The 19,195-nt window shown below is 52.6% G+C and overlaps 2 protein-coding genes across 5 annotated transcripts in view; one reads left to right on the top strand and one right to left on the bottom strand.

The window, feature by feature from the left end:
• Positions 1–2,703: 2,703 nt before the first annotated feature.
• On the bottom strand, positions 2,704–14,283 carry ZNF7 (zinc finger protein 7). Of its 4 annotated transcripts, XM_021688879.2 has the most exons (5): positions 14,157–14,183; positions 12,798–12,842; positions 12,307–12,433; positions 8,893–9,009; positions 2,704–4,528 (listed from the first exon to the last, which is right to left on the bottom strand). In XM_021688879.2, the coding sequence occupies exons 2-5, from the start codon at positions 12,822–12,824 to the stop codon at positions 2,730–2,732; spliced, it is 2,070 nt and encodes a 689-aa protein (XP_021544554.1). In that variant the 5' UTR covers positions 12,825–12,842; positions 14,157–14,183; the 3' UTR covers positions 2,704–2,729. The 4 variants fall into 4 exon arrangements, with proteins under 4 accessions (XP_021544554.1, XP_021544553.1, XP_021544550.1 ...); XM_021688878.2 differs by having other exon boundaries at positions 8,893–9,006; positions 12,307–12,842; positions 14,157–14,283; XM_021688875.2 differs by having other exon boundaries at positions 12,307–12,842; positions 14,157–14,283.
• Positions 13,920–19,195, top strand: part of LOC110579208 (zinc finger protein 696-like) — a 10,648-nt gene continuing 5,372 nt past the window's right edge. Inside the window, exon 1 of the mRNA XM_021688745.1 lies at positions 13,920–14,333. Within this exon, the coding sequence (XP_021544420.1) occupies positions 13,920–14,333 (414 nt within the window). The remainder of the gene's footprint in view (positions 14,334–19,195) is intronic.

Here is a 19,195-nt window from a genome sequence, read left to right on the forward strand (position 1 = left end):
TTCTGGATAGTCTTAAAAATGCTTGTTATATTCACTGAAGCCCAAATTGGGAGATACAGCTTGAAAGTAGAACGCAGTATCCCAAAGCTTGCACTGCCCTAACAGGTGGCCCTCCTCCACTGCCTCTCTGCAAAGAGCCACCAGAACACGTGACGTATGCAGACACTCTTCCCGGGATCTCAAGTCCCCGCATCTCAAGTGCTGAGGCAGTTTGATTTCACAGAGTCTTGCTGAGCAGGCCAGTAGGACGCTTCTCTTCCACGTGGCTGCAGCTAAGAAAGGACCCCTCACCCTGTACTTCTGCAGTTGAGGCTCTGGACTAGAATGTAAGACTTTAGGTTTCTCTCTATTGAATTTTTGGTTGTATTGGGACATTTAAGTGAACAAACCACACTAAGAATTGAGGGCATGGAGTTTCTACCCAGGTTAACAAGGCCAGCAAGTGTGAACTTGGCTCGCGTCGTACGAGTGGCCAGCTCTGTTCCAATAAACTTTATTCATTCACACTGAAATAGGATTTCAATATAATTTTCAAATGTCACAAAATAGTCCTTTTTTCCCTTCTTAGCTTTTAAGCCTTTTAAGAGGTAAACTGAGGTACATCAGTTTTAAAGAGTTTACTTGAGCAAACGTGGACTGGAACCAGGCAGTGCCGAACTGAAAAAACCAGAGTTCTGTGCTGGGAAGAGACAGGGGAGAGGTTTTCACAGAGAAGACTGCTTATGGCTGTTTGTGATTGGTTGTTCTTAAATTTCATTTTCTCAGATGTGCACTTAAGAGGAATCGACTCCGGCCTAGATTTTGGTCAGCTTATGTAGCTACCAAGGCACGAGAGCCACCCTGTCTAATGGCCTCTGTGTTCCAGCCCCTGATCTAGGACCATGTCAGTCCAAAGAGAGAATCCAGGGGCTGGAGATGATTTCGGTGGAATCCTCTGGCCCTTTCTGGCTGGCCTGGAGTTGCTGTTAGAGGACAGCATCATGCCCAGGTTGGAACCTGGAAGACGTCGTGGAACCTCCCAGCAAGTGGCTGAGAGAGGGTTCCCTTCTGGGGATGGCACAGTCAGTGACCAAACTGCAGTCCCTGGTCCTCTTGCGCTGACCCTTTTGGACCTAAGCTCTGGGTGGAGTAGGGACAGCTGGAGGGGCGGTTACAACTACTGAAATGGGCACAGTGATTTCATAGTGTCCTGGCACCTGGAGAGGGGACACCTCCAAAGGGGCAGGTACAGGCCAGGGCACAATCTTCAACCCAAGAACTGGCACCGCAGCCTGAGAACACACGGAACTTTGTGCCTGCCTAAGCAGCAGTGGCTGGTGATCGGGCTGAGATCCCGGCCCATGTGCTGGAAACACAGAAACCCACACGGACCTAACCATCCCGAACTCTGCTGTTCCCAGTTCCAGAAAGTTCTGGAACCTCCCACTGCAAACACAGGGACCAGTCAGCCCTTTCTTCACCTGATACAAATCCATAAGCTGCTACTGGTGATCGGCCATGAAGGCGGTGTCTCAGGGACCTACCCACAGGCTTAGCCAGACCGGTGTGGCAGTGACCCAAATCAAGCCATAAATCCCGAAGTGACTGACCTGTGTCCCTCTGGGTTACCTTTCTGTATGTGGGATGGGGAGGAGGGTTCACTGGCCCCAATTTTGCTCATGGTAACTGGCAAGGACACCAAAGATCGACAGGTCTCGAGTGAGTGGTAGTGGGCAGCAGCCAGTCTGAATAAGACTTCTGGTCCCCTCCAACTTTTGGTGAGTCCAGGACCCTAGAGCAGGGCCACTATCCACACTGTGGTTAGCCTCACGCTGCTGGTGAGCGGTCTGTCTCCATCTCCACCAGCCTCTGGGAAAAGGCAACAGGCTCATCTGTCAGCTTCCAGACCCTCCCAGTTCTGGCAGTTTATGGCAGGACGAATTCAGAGAAGTCTGGTAAGCAGCAGGAACAGTACACACCCTGGCCTCTGGGTGGCATCTGCTGGGCTCCCGTGAGCTCTTCCTGCTGAGGCCAGGTCTGCACTGGGTTTGGCTGGAGATGCCAGCTTGGGGTCTCAGTGTGGGAGGGGGGAGGCTCTCTTACAGTTCAATTCTTATGATCACCCTGTAACAATGCTGATAAGGAGAGAGACTCTGGATTTCAAGGACAGTGACATCCCAGAGTCACAGAGCAGGTCCCTGGGCCCGGGTGCAATTCCTGGAGTCCTGCGCTGATCCAAGCTCCTCTCTGAACAGGCCGGCACTGGGCCCTCCGGCTGTAACCCCGGGCTGCTCTGGTGGGGCGGGAGAAAGGGATTCTAGGCACCTTCCTCTGGGCTTCCACTAGCACGAGCTACCACATCCTGACTGCTGAAGCCAACCTGAGGGACCAGTGCTCAGGGAAGACACTTTGGGTAACTTCTAAGCTACCTGTCTGGCAAAGCTCACAGGCCTTTTCCCATGATCTTCCTCATCCATAGGACCGAGGGTCTTCCCTCTGTGAGCTCGAAACTCTACACATGTGCACCCTGACTCGAGGGACACAGGCTTTGCTGAGTGGGCTAAGGTCACACGTCCCAGCAAAGGAACATCCACTTTATATGAATTTAGACATTTTCTTTCTTAAGAGGGTAATTTGGAATCTATCCCCACGTTCTAAATTCTTGTTAGTATAAATGATCCCATATAAAATATGTAAAGTTAAGGCTGTAGGTTTATTCACATTTATACACATTTATAAAGGTAAGTGGTCTATCCCATGTGAATTTTCTGATGCTGAGTAAGCCTTGAGCTCCGATTAAAAGCTTTGCCGCATTCATTACATTTGTAAGGTTTCTCTCCGGTGTGAATTCTCTGATGTATAATGAGATGTGAGCGCCACCTGAATATTTTCTCACATTCGTTACATTTATGCAGTTTCTTTACAGTATTGACTTTTTTACGGCTCACGTGGGTAGAAGCTTCCAAGGTATTCCCGTACTCATGATACCACTGGGCCCGGGTGTGGATCCTCTGATGCTCGATAAGATAGGAGCTCCGACTGAAGGCTTTCCCACACTCGCTACATCCGTAGGGCTTCACTCCTGCATGGATTATCTGGTGCTGGAAAAGGGTTGAGTTTTGACTGAAGGCTTTCCCGCACTCAGTACACTTGTAGGGTCTCTCCCCAGTGTGGACCCTTTGATGTATCGTGAGCTGTGTGCTCATACTGAAAGCTTTTCCACATTCGAGGCACTCGTAGGGCTTCTCTCCCTTATGGATTCTCTGATGGTAAATGAGGCTTGAGCTCTGGCTGAAGGCTTTTCCACAGTCACTACATTCGTAGGGCTTCTCTCCAGTGTGAATTCTCTGGTGCTGAATTAGGTGTGAGCCCTGGACGAAGCCTTTCCCACATTCCTCACACTTAAATGGTTTTTCTCCAGTGTGAGTTCTCTGGTGGCGAATAAGCCGTGAACTACAACCAAAGGCTTTTGCACACTTGTTGCATTTATAAGGTTTCTCTCCAGTGTGGGTCAGCTGGTGCTGACTAAGGCGAGACACCCACCTGAAGGCCTTTCCACACTCGTCACACTTAAATGGTTTCTCTGTAGGGTGGATTCTCTGATGTGCAACAAGGCTGGGACCATCTGGGTTCCTTGGAAGTTGAGGTTTGTCCCCAGCGTGCATCCGCTGGTGCTGAGCCAGGGTTGAGCTCTGGCTGAAGGCCTTCCCACACTCCTGGCACTGGTAGGGCCTCTCTCCGGTGTGGGTCCTCTGGTGTCTGACCAGCTGGGACTGCTGGCTGAAGGCCTTCCCGCACTCCCGACAGCCATAGGGCCTCTCCCCCGTGTGGACCCTCTGGTGGTGGATGAGGCTGGAGCTCTGACCAAAGGCCTTTCCACACTCCTCACACCTGTAGGGCTTCTCTCCAGTATGAATTCTTTGATGCTGAATAAGCTTTGAGCTCAGACGAAAGGCTTTTCCACACTCGATGCATCTGAATGGCTTTTCTCCAGTGTGGATTCTCTGATGCTGATTAAGCTGGGAGCACAACCTGAAGACTTTCCCACACTCCTCACACTCATACGGCTTCTCTCCGTGGCACTTACTTCCATGTTTCCCCTGTGAAGAGTCAGGTAATTTTTTTTTGCACTCCGGACAGCTGTTAGGTTTCTTCTGTGTATTCATGTCTCGATGCAGAGCAATGTCTGAAGTAGATCTGAAGCTTGTGCCACACAGGTCACATCTCTGGGATGTCCCTTCGGCGGCCCCTCCCTGACTTCTGCCAGGCTGACAACCCAGGCCGCCACTGCTCTCCAGCTCGCCACATCCCTGGGCACCCTCCTTGGAGAAGGTCTTCCTGGGAGCCACAGTCCCTGTGTTCAAGCGGTTTCTCTGGAGGAGGGAGCCTGGCTTACTCTCTAACCAGACCTCAGACTCAGAGGTGTCTCTAAAGCTAGAACTCTGAGGAAAACCCTGTGGGGGGCTTCTGACCATGGCCACACAGGGTTCTGACTTTAGAACATCCATGTCCTCACAGGCCTGCTCACCTGCAATCCCAACTGCAGAATCTGAAAGAAACAGGAAATAAAACGCCCTTATCCCCTGTGCTTAGAGAAGGACAAAGACCAGGGGTGGGGATGGGGGCTGCACATCATCCCTGGGAACTGAGCTCCCTGCCAGGACGGGCTGCATCAAGCAAGGATACACCCACACAGAAAAACACTACCAGGGGCGCCTGGGTGGCTCAGTTGGTTAAGCGTCTGCCTTCGGCTCAGGTCATGATCCTAGGGTCCTGGGATCAAGCCCTACATCGGGCTCCCTGCTCACCGGGAAGCCTGCTTCTCCCTCTCCCACTCCCCCTGCTTGTGGTTCCCTCTCTTGCTGTCTCTCTCTGTCAAGTAAATAAAATCTTCAAAAAAAAAAAAAAAAGAGAGAGAAAAGAAAATACTACCAGAAGTCATGCCTCTGACAGTTTTCAAAATTTGGTTTCATTAATACTTTTTACTTTATGCATACATTCAACGATTGTGTACCCCTGGGTGCGGGTACGTGAGGAGAGGTCCATCCTGTGGGGAACTGGGATGAGTGAAAATCCATAAAGAAGCAGTGAGCCTGAGAGCCTGGCCAAGTGTGGCCAGAGGCTCCTGGATCCAGAGGAGGTGGAGTGAGGGTAAGATGGACTGAAAACTATGAGTGGGGGGCCAGGCAGGATCTAAGGAAGATAAGGCTGGACAGCTGCTGAGGGGCACACCAGGGGTGAGCCTGAGGGGGCAGGGCTCTGAGCAGGACCCCAGGCCTTAACTCTGCTTCCTCCAGCTGCTGCCCAGCCACCTCTGATGCACACCTAACCGTGCACATCCATTGCTTGTGGGCCCCTCGGCTTCCAGGAGGCCACACCATACTGCCTTCTTGTTCCCTTGGGGTTCCGGAGGCTCCACCTACCCCTGCCTGTCCCCCACGAGGCCTTCCTGACATCCGCCTTCCTTCTGGACTCTCCATATAAGTGTCAGTCTCTCTCCTACTCTGTAGTCTGAGAGTACCCTTGCTAAAGTCAGACACCTCCTTGGTGTCCGCAATCACGCCCAGGGTCATAACTAGCTTCACAACCAACTTCATAACCAGTGTGATAACCAGTTATAAGCAGCCCATCACTACCCCACAGCGAAATCCTCCAGGGCCCCAGTTACAGGGTTCCTGGTGGTTCCTAACATCAGCGCCCTCTCCAGCTCCAGGGATCTGCAGCTCTCGGTTGGTCCCGGGTGAGGCAAAGGCCATCACACACGGAGCATCTTCTGTGGGTAAGGAATACTTAGTTCCCAGCCACTCCTCAATGAGTCTTCAGGACAATCCAAAGAGGTCAACAGTGGAATCACCACCCCACAGATGCTAAATCTGTGGCTCCCCAGTCACATAGCTAATGAGAGAATCAGAAATGGACCCAGGTCTGTTCCCCCAACACTTGTCCTTTCGACCTCTCCGTGCCCTTACGACACGGGGTATGTCCTGCCTGGTCCTCGATGCACAATCACACAGCCTTCCACAGGGCAGGACTGGCCATGTGGTGCTGGCTCATTCAGCCCTCTGCCCAGGCCTCCCTCTGCTCTGGAGATGAGCAAACAGAAAGTGCTGCTCTCCACTGCCTCCTGCTGGAAAGCAGAGGCCTCTACGGACACCAGGGAAGAACATGGTGATGTCTGTAGTCGTGGGGTGGGGACCTCCTGCTCGCAAGGGGAGAAAAAGACAACCCCACGTGGCTAAGCAGCCACAAGCCCACCCGACCCCGCTGGAGTCGGCCTCCATCTAGTTCCCTACAACCAAGTCTAAGAACCCTCCCTACACACCAGGCCCTGGTGCCAGCCTCAGGGGCTTCCCCTCAGGCTCAGCTCGTACACGCTCCCTCTCTGGGGGTCCACAGCACATCCTTGGGGACCCCTAACTGCAGCCCAGAGTTCTCACCCTCACCCGGAACTTGAGAGCTCTTCTCTGCAGCTCTAGATAACCTCTGAGGAGATACAAGCACATGTTAAAAACAGCCTCATTCTGGAAGTGGTTTTCCCTCAGAGAACAGACGTGTGTCCCTGCAGGCTCTGCACCCTCGTGCCACTCTGGGCCCCTCCTCAATTATCTGCTGCACAAGTCCAACACAAGTAACATCTCTGGGCACATACGTTTTTCTAACATGCTCCACACGTTTTCACCTGCCAGGCCGTGCTCCTGCCCTGGGCTGTCAGGCTCACGAGCAGGTCTCTATCTCATCGTGGGGATGTTTTCTTTGCTGCTGCCCCATCACCATAAAGACCATTTGCTGCGTATAAACCCCCTGAACTACCCAACTCTGCTAACTCCAGCTAGCTTTTCTGCCATGGCACCCTCTTTGAAATCTCCCCTCCACCTTGGAAATATTTAATAGTGGCTGGGTTTTAACTGGGCTAGCCTACAGCTTTACCTCCTTCCCAGAAAGGATCAGGAAGGGGCCTCAACAGGAAGGCAGGGCCTTCAATTACAGAGCCAAGGATGCTGGGGGCTGGGGTCAGGGCTCCCAATACTCCCGCCCATATCTTTGCTGCCTTCCACACGACGATGAGTGTGACGATGCTTTACAGAGACTTAGTAACCTGTTGTAAGGACTCCAGGCCCTTCCAGGCAGGAAGAGCACAACCCTTAACTGTCACAATGTGGGGGCACCTGGGTGGCTCAGTCGTTGAGCGTCTGCCTTCGGCTCAGGTCATGATCCCAGGGTCCTGGGATCGAGCCCCGCATCGGGCTCCTGGCTCAGCGGGGAGCCTCCTTCTCCCTCTGCCTGCCACTCCCCCTGCTTATGCTCTGTCTCTGACAAATAAATAAAATCTTAAAAAAAAAAAAGTATGAATTGTGGGGCACCTGGGTGGCTCAGTCGTTGAGCGTCTGCCTTCGGCTCCGGTCATGATCCCGGGGTCCTGGGATCGAGCCCCGCGTCGGGCTCCTGGCTCAGTGGAGAGTCTGTTTCTCCCTCTACTCTTCCCTCCCCTGCTTGTGCTCCCTCTCTCTCTAATAAATGAAATCTTAAAAAAAGAAAAAAAGGAAATGTAATTGATTGGGGCACCTGGGTGGCTCAGTCGTTGAGCGTCTGCCTTCGGCTCAGGTCATGATCCCAGGGTCCTGGGATCGAGCCCCGCGTTGGGCTCCCTGCTCTGCGGGAAGCCTGCTTCTCCCTCTGCTGCTTCTCCCTCTCCCACTCCCCCTGCTTGTGTTCCCTCTCTCGCTGTGTCTCTCTCTGTCAAATAAATAAATAAAATCTTAAAAACAAAAACAGTAACTGTCACAATCTGATTCTCCAACTTGCTTCCGGCCAGCCAGGGACCACAGCATGAGCGTCAGGCCCTGCTCTGCTGCACAGTGACCACGGGACGTGGCAGTTAGCAAGGAGGATTCCTTTCTGTGGTCGGGATGCAGGCGACCCCGCTTCCCTGACCAAACTGGGCAACATGTCTGCCAGGGAGGCTCAGACAAGGCTGGAGGCAATGGCATCTCTTCAACAAAGCCCAGTGGGAGCCAACGCTGTGAGGTGGCAGGTACCCCTTTATGGGCTGACTGTGCCCCCCCCAAAAAGATGTGCTGAAACTCCAACCCCAGAACCTCAGAATATGACCTTATTTTGTAAACAGGATTGTTGAGACCATGTTAAGATGAGGTTGCACTGAAGTAAGGAGAGGCCTTACTCTATAACCCTATACGACTGATACCCTTTCAAGAAGACATGGGGAAGCCAGGTGACGATGGAGTCAGTTACTGGAGTGACACAGACACAACCAAAGAACACCTGGGGCCACCAGAAGCTGGAGGAGGTAGGAAGGGTCATCCCCCATAGGCTTCACAGAGGACAGGAACCTGCTGATGCCTTGATTTTGGACGTCTGGCTTCCAGAATTGTGAGACGATTAATCTCTGTGGTTTCAAGCCTCAAGCTTGTGGTGCTTTGTTACAGCAGCCCCAGGATACTAACACAGCCCTGCAGCCTGATCTGAGAGGGCCCCAAGAAGTTCTGGAGGGAGCTGTTGGTGGGAGGGAGGGAAGTGGTATTTGCCCGAGAAGCTGCTAAGAGCCAAACTTGGTGCTTCCCTTGGATCCATACCTTTGTACCTCTGCTTGATGAGAACATTAGTAAAATTAGAAACTGAACAACACGTGCCCTAAAAACAAACTGTTTTTGCTGTAACATGCAAAACATCCCTGCCTTTCTGTAATTCAGTCTCTCCCAATGCAACCCCGTGACTGGGCTACGCTCTGTCAGTGGGCCCACTTGTGGCCCCACGGTGCTCACGGGCATCCCACCAAGCCTGCTTGGTCGGTCCCGGGTCGATCTCCAGCTTCCCACCCCCTCAGCCCTTGCTGGGCATGGGTTCTCTGAACACCTCCTCATCCGTCCCCAGAAGCTTCTCAGGCCTGAGCCTCACCTGTAAGGCAGGTTCTTGCCCCCTCTCTCCCCTCGACTCCCTTCAGGTCAATGACCCATGGCTCCTGCCCTTGCTCCAGCCGGGAGATCAGCTCAGGCTTGAAGACCAGGAACCCTGCTGTGGGGATGGCAGAGAAGGGGACTGTGTCAGTGTGGCTGAGCAAGGGCTGATCAAGCTCAGGCCTGAAGACCAGGAACCCTGCTGTGAGGATGGCAGAGAAGGGGACTGTGTCAGTGTGGCTGAGGGTACAGCACAGGGCCCAGCACCTTGGTTTCCAAGAGGACAGAGGCAGGGAGCTACTGAAGCACAGCAGAGCCTCCAAAGGGAGCATCAGGGGCTGAGGGTCTAGACACAGTGGCCCTCTCGGGCCAGATCGGTCCAGCTCCTGAGGTTGGCCAGTGAGATGCCTGGACTCCCAGCCCATCCCCATCCACAGCAGGGCCAGAATCCTCATGGAATCTGACACCAAAGAGTTGGCAAAGAGCAGGCCAGCTCTAGCCCAGGGAGAAAGCAGCCAGCACTTCCCTCAGCAGAGATGGGCTGTCCCCCAGTTCAGAGGGTTGGAACGTTCCAGGAGGTAGAGTGGCCAAGAAGCAAGACAAAAACAACAAAAATAAACCAACAAATGAGTAGATTTTAATTCAGAAGGTGCTGAGGTCCGACCCTCACCTGGCTTCCCCCATTTCATGTCCTTGTGCAAAGCCCTGGGGGCCTCAGCAGACTGCAGAGTGGCACCCACCTTCCAGCCCCATGCCACCAGCCCCCACACTGGGGGGCTACGCTGTGGCATGCTCCCAGCCCATCGAAGGGCTGGGCAAGCCCTCTGGTAAGGGCTTCCCTCAGGTTTCTGGCTGTGGAGACAGAGGAGGGCAGGCAGAGAGACCCTGGAGGATAAAGGCTTCACATGCACACAGGAGCCTACGCTCAGTGGGAAACACGTATTCTCTCCAAGTACACACGGAACGTCCACAGAGAAACATCCTTGGGGAGCCAGGGAGGGAGTCATGGCACCATCCACACTGTGCCCCCAACCAAGATGCAACTGGATAGGAAGGTGATCACATGACCTCAAAACTATCAGCTACCTGAAAACTAAATAATTACTAAGTGGTAGCTATATTTACTATCGATCAAACTCGTGGTATGAGATTTTACATTTTTAAATACATTTACTAGAAATGAGAAAGGTAAAACACAAATGAGGTAAATATTAAATTCGAGAAGTTGGGAGCAAAACAACACAGCAAACCCAAATAAATAAAAAAGGAAGAAAATAATAAAGGTGGGTGGGATTCAATGAATAGAGAACAAAGGCAACAACACCCCCAGCCCAAAAAAAGATCAGCAAAACCAAACACTGGTTCTTTGAAAAGCCCAATATGACAGTCTTGTGGCAAAATCAATCAAGGTCACCACAGTGAAAAAATAAAATAAACAAGGGAAACAACTACACACATGATACAGACTAAAGAGTATTGTGAAGAAATAGACCATAAAGCACCTGAAAATCTAAACGAACACATCAATTTATAGGAACACTAAAAATGACAAAATTAGCACAAAAGGAAATTCACAAACTTGACACACTATTATTCACTAAAAAAAACAAACCAAGGGCCCAAGGCCCAGATGGTTTTACAGGTGAGTTCTACCAAAAACTGTAATTCCACCTACCTAAATTCTTCCAGAAATTAAAAAGATAGCAAAAGCTGCCCAGTTCATCTTATGAAACTCATATGCCAAGTGCCATTTGCCAAAAATATATAAGAACGATTCACAAAAAGAAACAATGAAGTCCAATTCACTATGAACAGGGATGAAAAATCTGAAATACTGCCTGAGTCCAAAATGATATCAGTTTATATGTAAAATATAATCTAAGTAGGGTTTATTCCAAAAATACAACATCAATATAATTTACTAGACTAATGAACTTAAAAAGAATCATACAAATTCTCAATTGATGCAGAAAAAGAATTTGAAATTCAATGTACTTGTTTTGTTTTTTTTTAAAAGATTTTATTTTTTAAGTAATCTCTACACCCAACGTGGGGCTTGAACTCACAACCCCAAGATCAAGAGTCGCACGCTCCACCAACTGACCCAGCCAGGCGCCACCCCCCCACTATGTACTTATGATTAAAAACAAAACTCCTTAGCCACTTTCTTCTGATTTTAATTAGATGTATTCCCTTTATTTTTTTTTTAAGAAAAGGTTTTTATTTATTTATTTTTATTTCTTAAAAATTTTTAAAGTAATCTCCACACCCAATGTGGGGCTCAAACTCACAACCCTGAGATCAAGAGTTGCACACTCCACTGACCAAGCCAGCCAGGTGCCCCTAGAAATATTCCCTGTAAAATGAGGAACAAAACAGGCCTGCCCACATCAGTCCTGTCTAACACAGCACTGTGGCTCTGGCCATGGCTAAAGGCTGGGACCCTGGGGGACCAAGGAAACCACCCCAGGCTCAGCTGCAGGTGCCTCCTCCTAGAATACAGCACCAGACTAGCTGGAAGTTTAACAAAGTTGCCAAATACAAGATCAACCCCCCCAAAACCAATAGCATTTCATACAGCAACAACAATCAGCTAAAAACATAGCAACATGAAAAAGATACATTCACAAAACAAGCAAAAACAAAACATTTAGAAAAGGTACCAGACCACTCTGTGAAGAAAATCCCAGAACTCTAACAAAGCCACAGAAGGTAAACGGAATAAATGGAGACACATTCCACGGTCTTCGATGGGAACAGCTAATATGAGAAAGAGATTAGCTCTTCTCTTGTGAGTTTTACAAATTCAAAGCACCCCCAATAAAAATTCCAGTTCCGAGAACTGAAAAACTCAAACTTACTCTATATTTACATGAAAGAATTACTCCATTACCCATGAGTAGGTAAGTGAAGTTTTAAAAAGAACAAAAAAGAACATTAAAAAAAAAAAGAACAAAAAGGGGAGGTTGTCCTACCAGGCATTAAGACACACTACAAGGCCAGCTCGGAAACACACCATCATACATATGAGACAAGATTCTCCTACTTAACTCCAGACACAAACGTGGAGCCCAGATCTAAACAAGAAAGATAAACTCTAAAGTCCACAGGAGAACATAGACTGTCTCTACGACCTTGGAGTAGGAAAGAACTTTTAAATAAAATTTCAAAAGTACAACCCATAAGGCAAAAACTAATAGATTTAATTTCATTAAAATGTGACCCCACAAAGCTAACAAACATAAAAGCATGGAAAAAGGTATTTACAATGCACAGAACTCACCATAACACCTCCCAGGGTCAGCCCCTGATCTACAAAGACCCACGGCCCCATATCCCCAGCTTCTGACAAGGGCCTGGCTAAGTGGGTGCTAACCAATGATGCAGGGGGAGGGGTCCCAAGATGCAGCCTCACCTAGTCCAGCCACACTGCTGTGGTTCTCCAGCATTACCTCCTTGTAGAGGGCCCTCTGGCCAGGGTCCAGACACTGCCACTCCTCCCTCGAGAAGTGTACGGCCACATCACCAAACGTCACAGCCTCCTGAAAAGACATACACCAGCACCCCAGGGAACCCTGGGTGCCAGCCTCATTCTGGCTCCACCTCATGGTGTGTCTCAGGCACATGGCTGGGTGAGACAGTCACCAGGCCCCTTTGGCTCTAAAAATTGAGGGGAGGGGCAGTATGGAGGAGTAGGAGGGAGCCAGATCATGGTGATCTACAAACCTCCCCCCATGAGGGCCTCCGGCAGGCCCCAATCTGGGCAGGGTTTTGCTCACTCCCTTGAGGGTGGGCATGCCTGAGCCTGGCAAGGGCCACAAGGGGCCAGTGGAGGGTAGGTTCCCAGAGGAAAAGGTAGGGGCCCTCACAGGACAAGTGAGGAAATGGAGGCAGTTAGACTCCTACCATGAGGCTCGGTGGGTGGGCATCCATGTGTCCTGGCTGAGGGACCTGTTGGCAGTTATGAAAGGGTCAGAGGTCAGGGTGCTGGAGGACCCCTATCCTTGAATTCCAGGCTTACTGAAAGGGTACTGTGTTCTCCGATCCTTTTCGTCTAACCCCAGATGTTCTTCGGCAGGGACATAAGGTGGAGCCAAAGTGGCCACAGCATTTGAGCATCTGCCCCCCTGAAGCTCTGTTCATCCTTCAGAGTGTGTGAGGTGTGTGAATCACTCCACAAACATAAGACGGGGGGTGCCACCTCTGCCAGGTGCTAGACTAAGCAATGGGGACGCAGCCGTGCACAATGCACAGGAACTCTGCCTTCATGAAGCAGTCTTTAGAGTTAAACAACCATGCAAACACAACATTCCAACCGTGACCATGGCCCAGGGGAAGAAACTCTGAATGCATTTAAACTAGGAAAACTCTGGTTTGGTTTGATGGGTCCCAGAGGAGCTAACTAGACCAAGGGGATGGAGGTGGGGAGGGCACTAAAGGCAGCAGGGAAAGGCATGGGCAGAGGGACTGAAGCAAGAAGGAATAGGGCGGAATGAGTCAGTGGAGCTGGTCACAGGCAGCAAGGGGAAGTGGTGGTGTGACTGGGGGATGGGACCAGAACAATAGATTACAGGAAGAAGCGCAGCGGATACAGGAACCCCCGCCGCCTATATAAACTTGGCCCCCTCCCCAGGTATTCCCCTAGGTCTGAACGAGAAGTGGACTTCCTGGGGGAGCTTCTGGCTCAGAAAGTGGCTTGTGGGCGGAAGCCCCAGGCTCTGCGTATAGTGAAGCTGACCCGGGCAGCAGGGACGCTGGTCCCCAGTAGAGAAAAGCAGGCCCTGAGCAACAGCCAGAATTCAGAGAAGGCAGACAGCCCACCCTACCCAAGGCACAGCCCTTTTTGCCACTGTCTCTAAATTTAGGTCTTTCACCGGCAGTAAATGAGGGAAAAAGAGGGCCCGAGAAGCTGTGGCTATGCAGAAAGGAGGATCCCGCCTGGGGCAGGCCTAGACCTGGGGGGAAGGCCGCGGGTGGAGCCCGCGGCCAGTACGGTGCCACGTAACCGGGCCTGCAGGGCTCGGCCAAATGCCTCCTGCCCCGCTGGCCGAGGCGGCTGCAGCTCGACCACCACCCACCCCAGGCGCCCACGGCCTCCCCAAGCCGCTCACGCTCCCCGCGCTCCCCCGCGGCGAGTCAGGGGAGCGCGGGGCCGGCAATGCCGGAGGCGGGAGGACGCGGGGGCCGGCCAGCCGCCACTCCGCCCGAGGCCGAGGAGCACGTACGCCGCCCAGCCCCGAGCCCGCGCCCGACGCGCCCACTCACCCTCCCCGCCGACCGCCCGAGGCTCGAAACGCGCGACAAAACCGGAAACGGGCCTTCGACGCACGCTCCCGCTCCGTCTCACAGACTTCCGGCTGTTCTGGGCGGCTCGGAGGCTCGGCCGTCTCGGTGGTTCCCAGCCTGGCGGCCAGGGCACTGGAGAACGGGCGGGGCCGGAGCGCAGGCGAAAGTGGTCGTGGGCGGGGCCCGCGGAGGGGAGGGACCAGAGTGGAGGGAGGGGCGGGTCCGGGGTGTCACAGCCCCGGGAGGTGAAGGACACGCGGGCCAAAGGGCGGAGTGGATCCCGGCGAAGCAGGTGGAAAGCCCGGGGTCGCCCCGGCCGGGCCCCGCCTACCTCGGATCACCTCGGGGGCGCTGGCCCCTGCACCGCATCTGTGCCCGGGCTTTTCTATAGAAGGCTCCCGCTGAGCACGTTCCAGGCACGGGACAGCGGAGAATCCCCGACCCGGGGCAGAGAGGGCACGGGAGAGCGGCCAGCTGGGGAGGAGGGTAGAGAAGCCGAATGGAGACGGCCGGTGTTCTCTGGGTGGATGGGGGCACTTGGTCCAGGCCTAGGGCACCGTTAGGGCAGGGCGGGCGGCTCAGGGAACGTACAGCGGAGGTGATGCGCCCCCGGGAGGCGGGAAGGGCGGGGCAGAGAATGCGCAGAACTTTTCCGGGGGGAGGGACCTAACACCCTACTCGTCGATGACCCAAATCCTGGGGTCCCTGACAGCCGCAGTGAGATCTGGTGCCAAGCCGGGGAAGAAAACGGGCGGAGTCAGCTCCCCGCCCCCACTCCGAGGGGTGGTCCTAGGGAAAAACGGGCCTTGCCGGGCCCTTCTGAGAGACCATCTCCTCTCCCTTGCCTCGCGGTGTTAGCGCTCCCACCCTGCGCCCCAGCAGCTCCGAACTCAGCTCTACCAGCCCCACACCCTCTCTGGTTACGCTCAGGGAGCATCTGTGCAAAGGATGCATAAACCAGTGAATGGAGAATCGGGAAGGACTGGGAACAATGCCAACTTCCCGGTCGCCCTCCAGGTCCTAATCCCCAACCAAGCGCTTCCAGGAAGAAGCCCAGGTGCGCTGAGCACACTGGTGGTCCCGACCTACTGGGAGCGAGTCTTCACACCGCAGGATCCCAAGCTGGGAGGGTCCCGGCCCCAGGCTGGCCTGCTCAAATTGGGTGGGCGGGGTCATGCCCCGGATGATGCAAGGGGCAAGACGAGGAGCCAAAGCTGACACTTGGGTCTGCAGACCCTTAGGACAGAGCTATTTCAGCCACCATGAGAGCGTGGCCCAGAGTGTCCACCAAGCCCACACCTGGGCAGTGTTGGGGTGGAGATACCAGGGTGCTGAGGCCCTGAGGGTCTGCCTGGAGGCAGGAGTGACTGGGATTGCTTCTATATACGCCACAATCTTCACCGAACCTTGGGCCCAAGGAGCAAACAAACCAACTGTTCACAGCCAGAGGCCTGAACACTGTGAATGGTCAGTGCCCCTTCTCTGAGCCAGCTATTTCCAGCCTGGGATTGGGATTCCACACCGTAAACGTTCCTAGGGAAAAAACCTACCTTAATTACTTACAAGAAAACACTTTCTGTATCCTAGTAGGTGGCGCAGAGCGATAATGCTTTCAACAAACTGGAACAGAGACTCTCCACAGGCCAGCACCATCCTTAGGCACTCAGGAGTCTCATGATGTGCTAAAATGTACCCAGGGTCTGTTTTAATCAGGTATGGTAAGACATGCAGACTTGGAAATGATTGTCATGAAGGAAGACATTTGTACTCAGGTCCCTAGAAGGCAGGCTACACAGGGAAGCACCAGGGTCAGTCAGAAGGCAGAAGGGGGGAAGGGACAGTGTGGCCCAAACCCTTTATTGGGGTTTCTGCAGGAAGGAATGGGTGACGCAGGGCAGGTATGCTACGTGAGCTTAGGATCAGATAGTTTGAGTAACTTCAGCAAGCTCCAGCCTATAAGGGTGGTCTCTACTTGTCTGATACATGGATCGGGTGAATTAGGGCAGGAGGAACTTTGGCTTGGTGTGTGTTTGATAAAGGAGATATTTGGGAGTGTGGGCTCTGGGTTGGTTGGTTTGTATCAAAGCCTTGCTCTGAAGGGTTGTTTGCTATCTCTAGGAATGACTTTTTTGGATCTAGGCCTGCTTGGCTCAAAAGCTGGTGGGAAGAACCAATAGGCCATGCACTAAAACAGAATTTACCTGATCCCCTTACCATGGAAATGCTACCTGAGGAGGTCGGGAGCTGGAAATACTGGGAGCAAAATGAGGAGCTGAAAGTAAGTGCCAAGAGGGCCTGAGGAAGTGGGTGGCAGGGCCTTGGGGTGACAGGGTTCGTGCTCAGCACCACCCCTCCTGGGCTCTCCATCTGCACCGGGCTCTGCCTGAGTCCTCATCTCCTCCCTCTTCTGTCTGACCCTTTTCTCCTACTCAGACCCAAGTCCCTCAAAGGCAGAGCCTGTGATGTTTCCATCGGGCATCTCTCTCCTGTGCTCAACAAGGACCCCATGCTCAGTTGAAACTTGTTTGAAAGACTGACCTAACCTCTGAGTCAGCAAATTTATTTTTCTTTAAAGGAACATAAAAGTTGAAAAACAGGATTTCCAGAAATGAAATGGATTTCACTCAGAATGGGAGTTCAAGCTTAATTAGAATGGAACCCAAATATAGAAAAATATGGCTGAAGTGGGACTCAGAGATATGCCTTTTACAAAATGCACTTTACCAGATGTCATTGATAGTTTCTGATTCTTTTCCAAGAGGAAGGCAGAGCTCCACACCCAGGAGCCAGCTGCCAGGTGGATGCCCCCACTCACACTCACACCAACCCCACCTCTCCACACCCTCCGGGCCTCCAGATGGCCTGGCCTTTGTCGCCTGGTTTCCTGAGCAAGAGCCCTAGGGGTGAGCCCTGAATCCTAGCCTTGCCTCATCACCAACACTCCTCATTCCTCCCCGTGCCTCTGCCCTGCCCCTCCCTGAAGGCTGGCCTCCAGGCCATCGGCAGCATCCACTGGGCACCTTTGCAAACATGGCCACCCTCCCAGCCCCCCTTCTGCCTGGCCTGGCCACTCCTGGGATCAAGGTCTCTCTGTGTCCATTCTGCTCTCCTCACTGTCACTCGCCTGATTCACACCATCTGGAGCCAAAGTCCTTAGCGACGCCCTTGGCTTCATGCCTTTTCCCATACTCCTCACTCAGTCGGGCCTTTCTGGCCGTGTGCTGCCCACTTTCTCTGGTTGTGGGGACTCCTGCCCTGTAGCTGTCCTTCATTCTCCCTAAGTCTTACCTGGGCATACAACCGACACAGAGATATGAGCCAGCCTCCTCTGCAGCCAGAAGTGACCCATGCACTTACCAGTGTCCCCTTCCCCTACTTCCGGGATGTCCTGGTGCTGAGCCAGGCTCAGCCAGGAGGATGCATCGCCTAGGTGTGGCTCTGGATGGCATAGGCGTACACTGAGCAGGTATGGTGGCTTGTGAACGGCGGGCTGACAGGCAGATGTTTTCAGTGTAACCATGGAGTGGGAGGTGCCACAGAAGATGAGGCTGAGAAGGAAGCAGTGGGGCTGATCCTGGGGAGGCTTCTGTGCCTGTTAGCTGGGCTTGCATGCAGATGCTAACGAGCTCCATGAGTTGAGTTTGCTCTGTCCTGTGAAAACAGGATGGCACTGGATGTGACTTCATCAAGGCAGGTCAGGATGAGGTCTGTAAAATTCCAGCCAGCATCTCTGCCCAGGAGTTGACAAGGGGAGCTGAGCTCGGCAATGGATCAGATACGTTGGCACCGCAAGAGCAGGACAATAGGGGCCGAGTCTGAGAGATAAGTGGAAATGGGCAGGACCTGGCGACCTTGTCCAGAGACCCTGGCACTGGGCTAGTGTGTTACAGGCTGTCATTTAATCCTCTCCACTCCTTGTGAGGCATGTACTACTATCCCCATTTTATAGGTTAGGAAACTGTGGCAGCTAAGTAACTTGCTCAAGGTCAAATGCCTAGGAAGTGATGAAGCAGGGATTTGGTCCCAAATATTTCGTTTTTACAAACAAGTGACTAACAGTTGTGCTCCCACTGAAGTTTATAAACTGCAGTAGGGACACAGAGGTGGCATGTTTCTGTCAATCAAATCTACCTCTGGAAAGCTACAGGGAAGATGTGATGCCTAATCTGGGCCTTGAGGGCTGAACAGGGCCTGCCAGTGACAAAGGACACAGGCAAGCAAGTAACCCAGGGCCTCGGCCAGGAAAGCCCCTGCAGGGACTAACACCTAGTCCAGGGCAGGGCTAGAAAGACCTAGGGACACATGGCAATTGTCAGGACCAAATCCTGAACAGCAAGCCACCAGGAGGAGGCGCTGTGGGAAGTTCCTCATGTCCATTCAAGGGGTCTGTGAGTCTGCCATGCTCCTTTAGACCCATGGGAGCAGGTGATGGCATAAGGAGGGGTGCAGCCTCAGTGGGGTGAGCGGGGGGAGTGTGTCTCGTACCTAAGGCAGCTCATTCATGCTGCTTTGCCTACCCCCAGCTTGGGCTGCTCCCCCAGTGCCCCCCATCCCAGATTCCTACATAGACTTTGGGGTCTCCCTGTACACATCCTGTGGATGCCTCCCTCCCAGCACACACAGAGCTGGGAGCACCAGCAGTGCGAGCTCTGTGTCACTGATCAGTCCCTATCTCCAGGCCTCAGGACAGAGAGGGTAGTTCCTGTCCCGAGTCAATCCATGAGATGACCAGTGTGGGAGGGCTCAGTGAGACGGTGGTGTATCATCAGTGGGCAGTGAGTGCATGCTCTCCAAACTGGCTGCACGTTGAATCACTTCGGGGTTGCCTGGGCACCACCCACAGGGGCTCTGTATTAGCTTATGGGGTGCAGCCTGGACATTGAGACTTTTAAAGGCTTCCTGGGTGATCCTAATATGCAGTGAAGTTTGAGAAGCACTGGTATAATGGAAACAAAATCACCTGGTCACTTCTTTTTTTTTTTTTTTTTAAAGATTTTATTTATTTATTTGACAGAGAG

This window comes from Neomonachus schauinslandi, chromosome 4 (assembly GCF_002201575.2).
Source record: "Neomonachus schauinslandi chromosome 4, ASM220157v2, whole genome shotgun sequence".
In the NCBI taxonomy this organism is placed as follows: domain Eukaryota; kingdom Metazoa; phylum Chordata; class Mammalia; order Carnivora; family Phocidae; genus Neomonachus; species Neomonachus schauinslandi.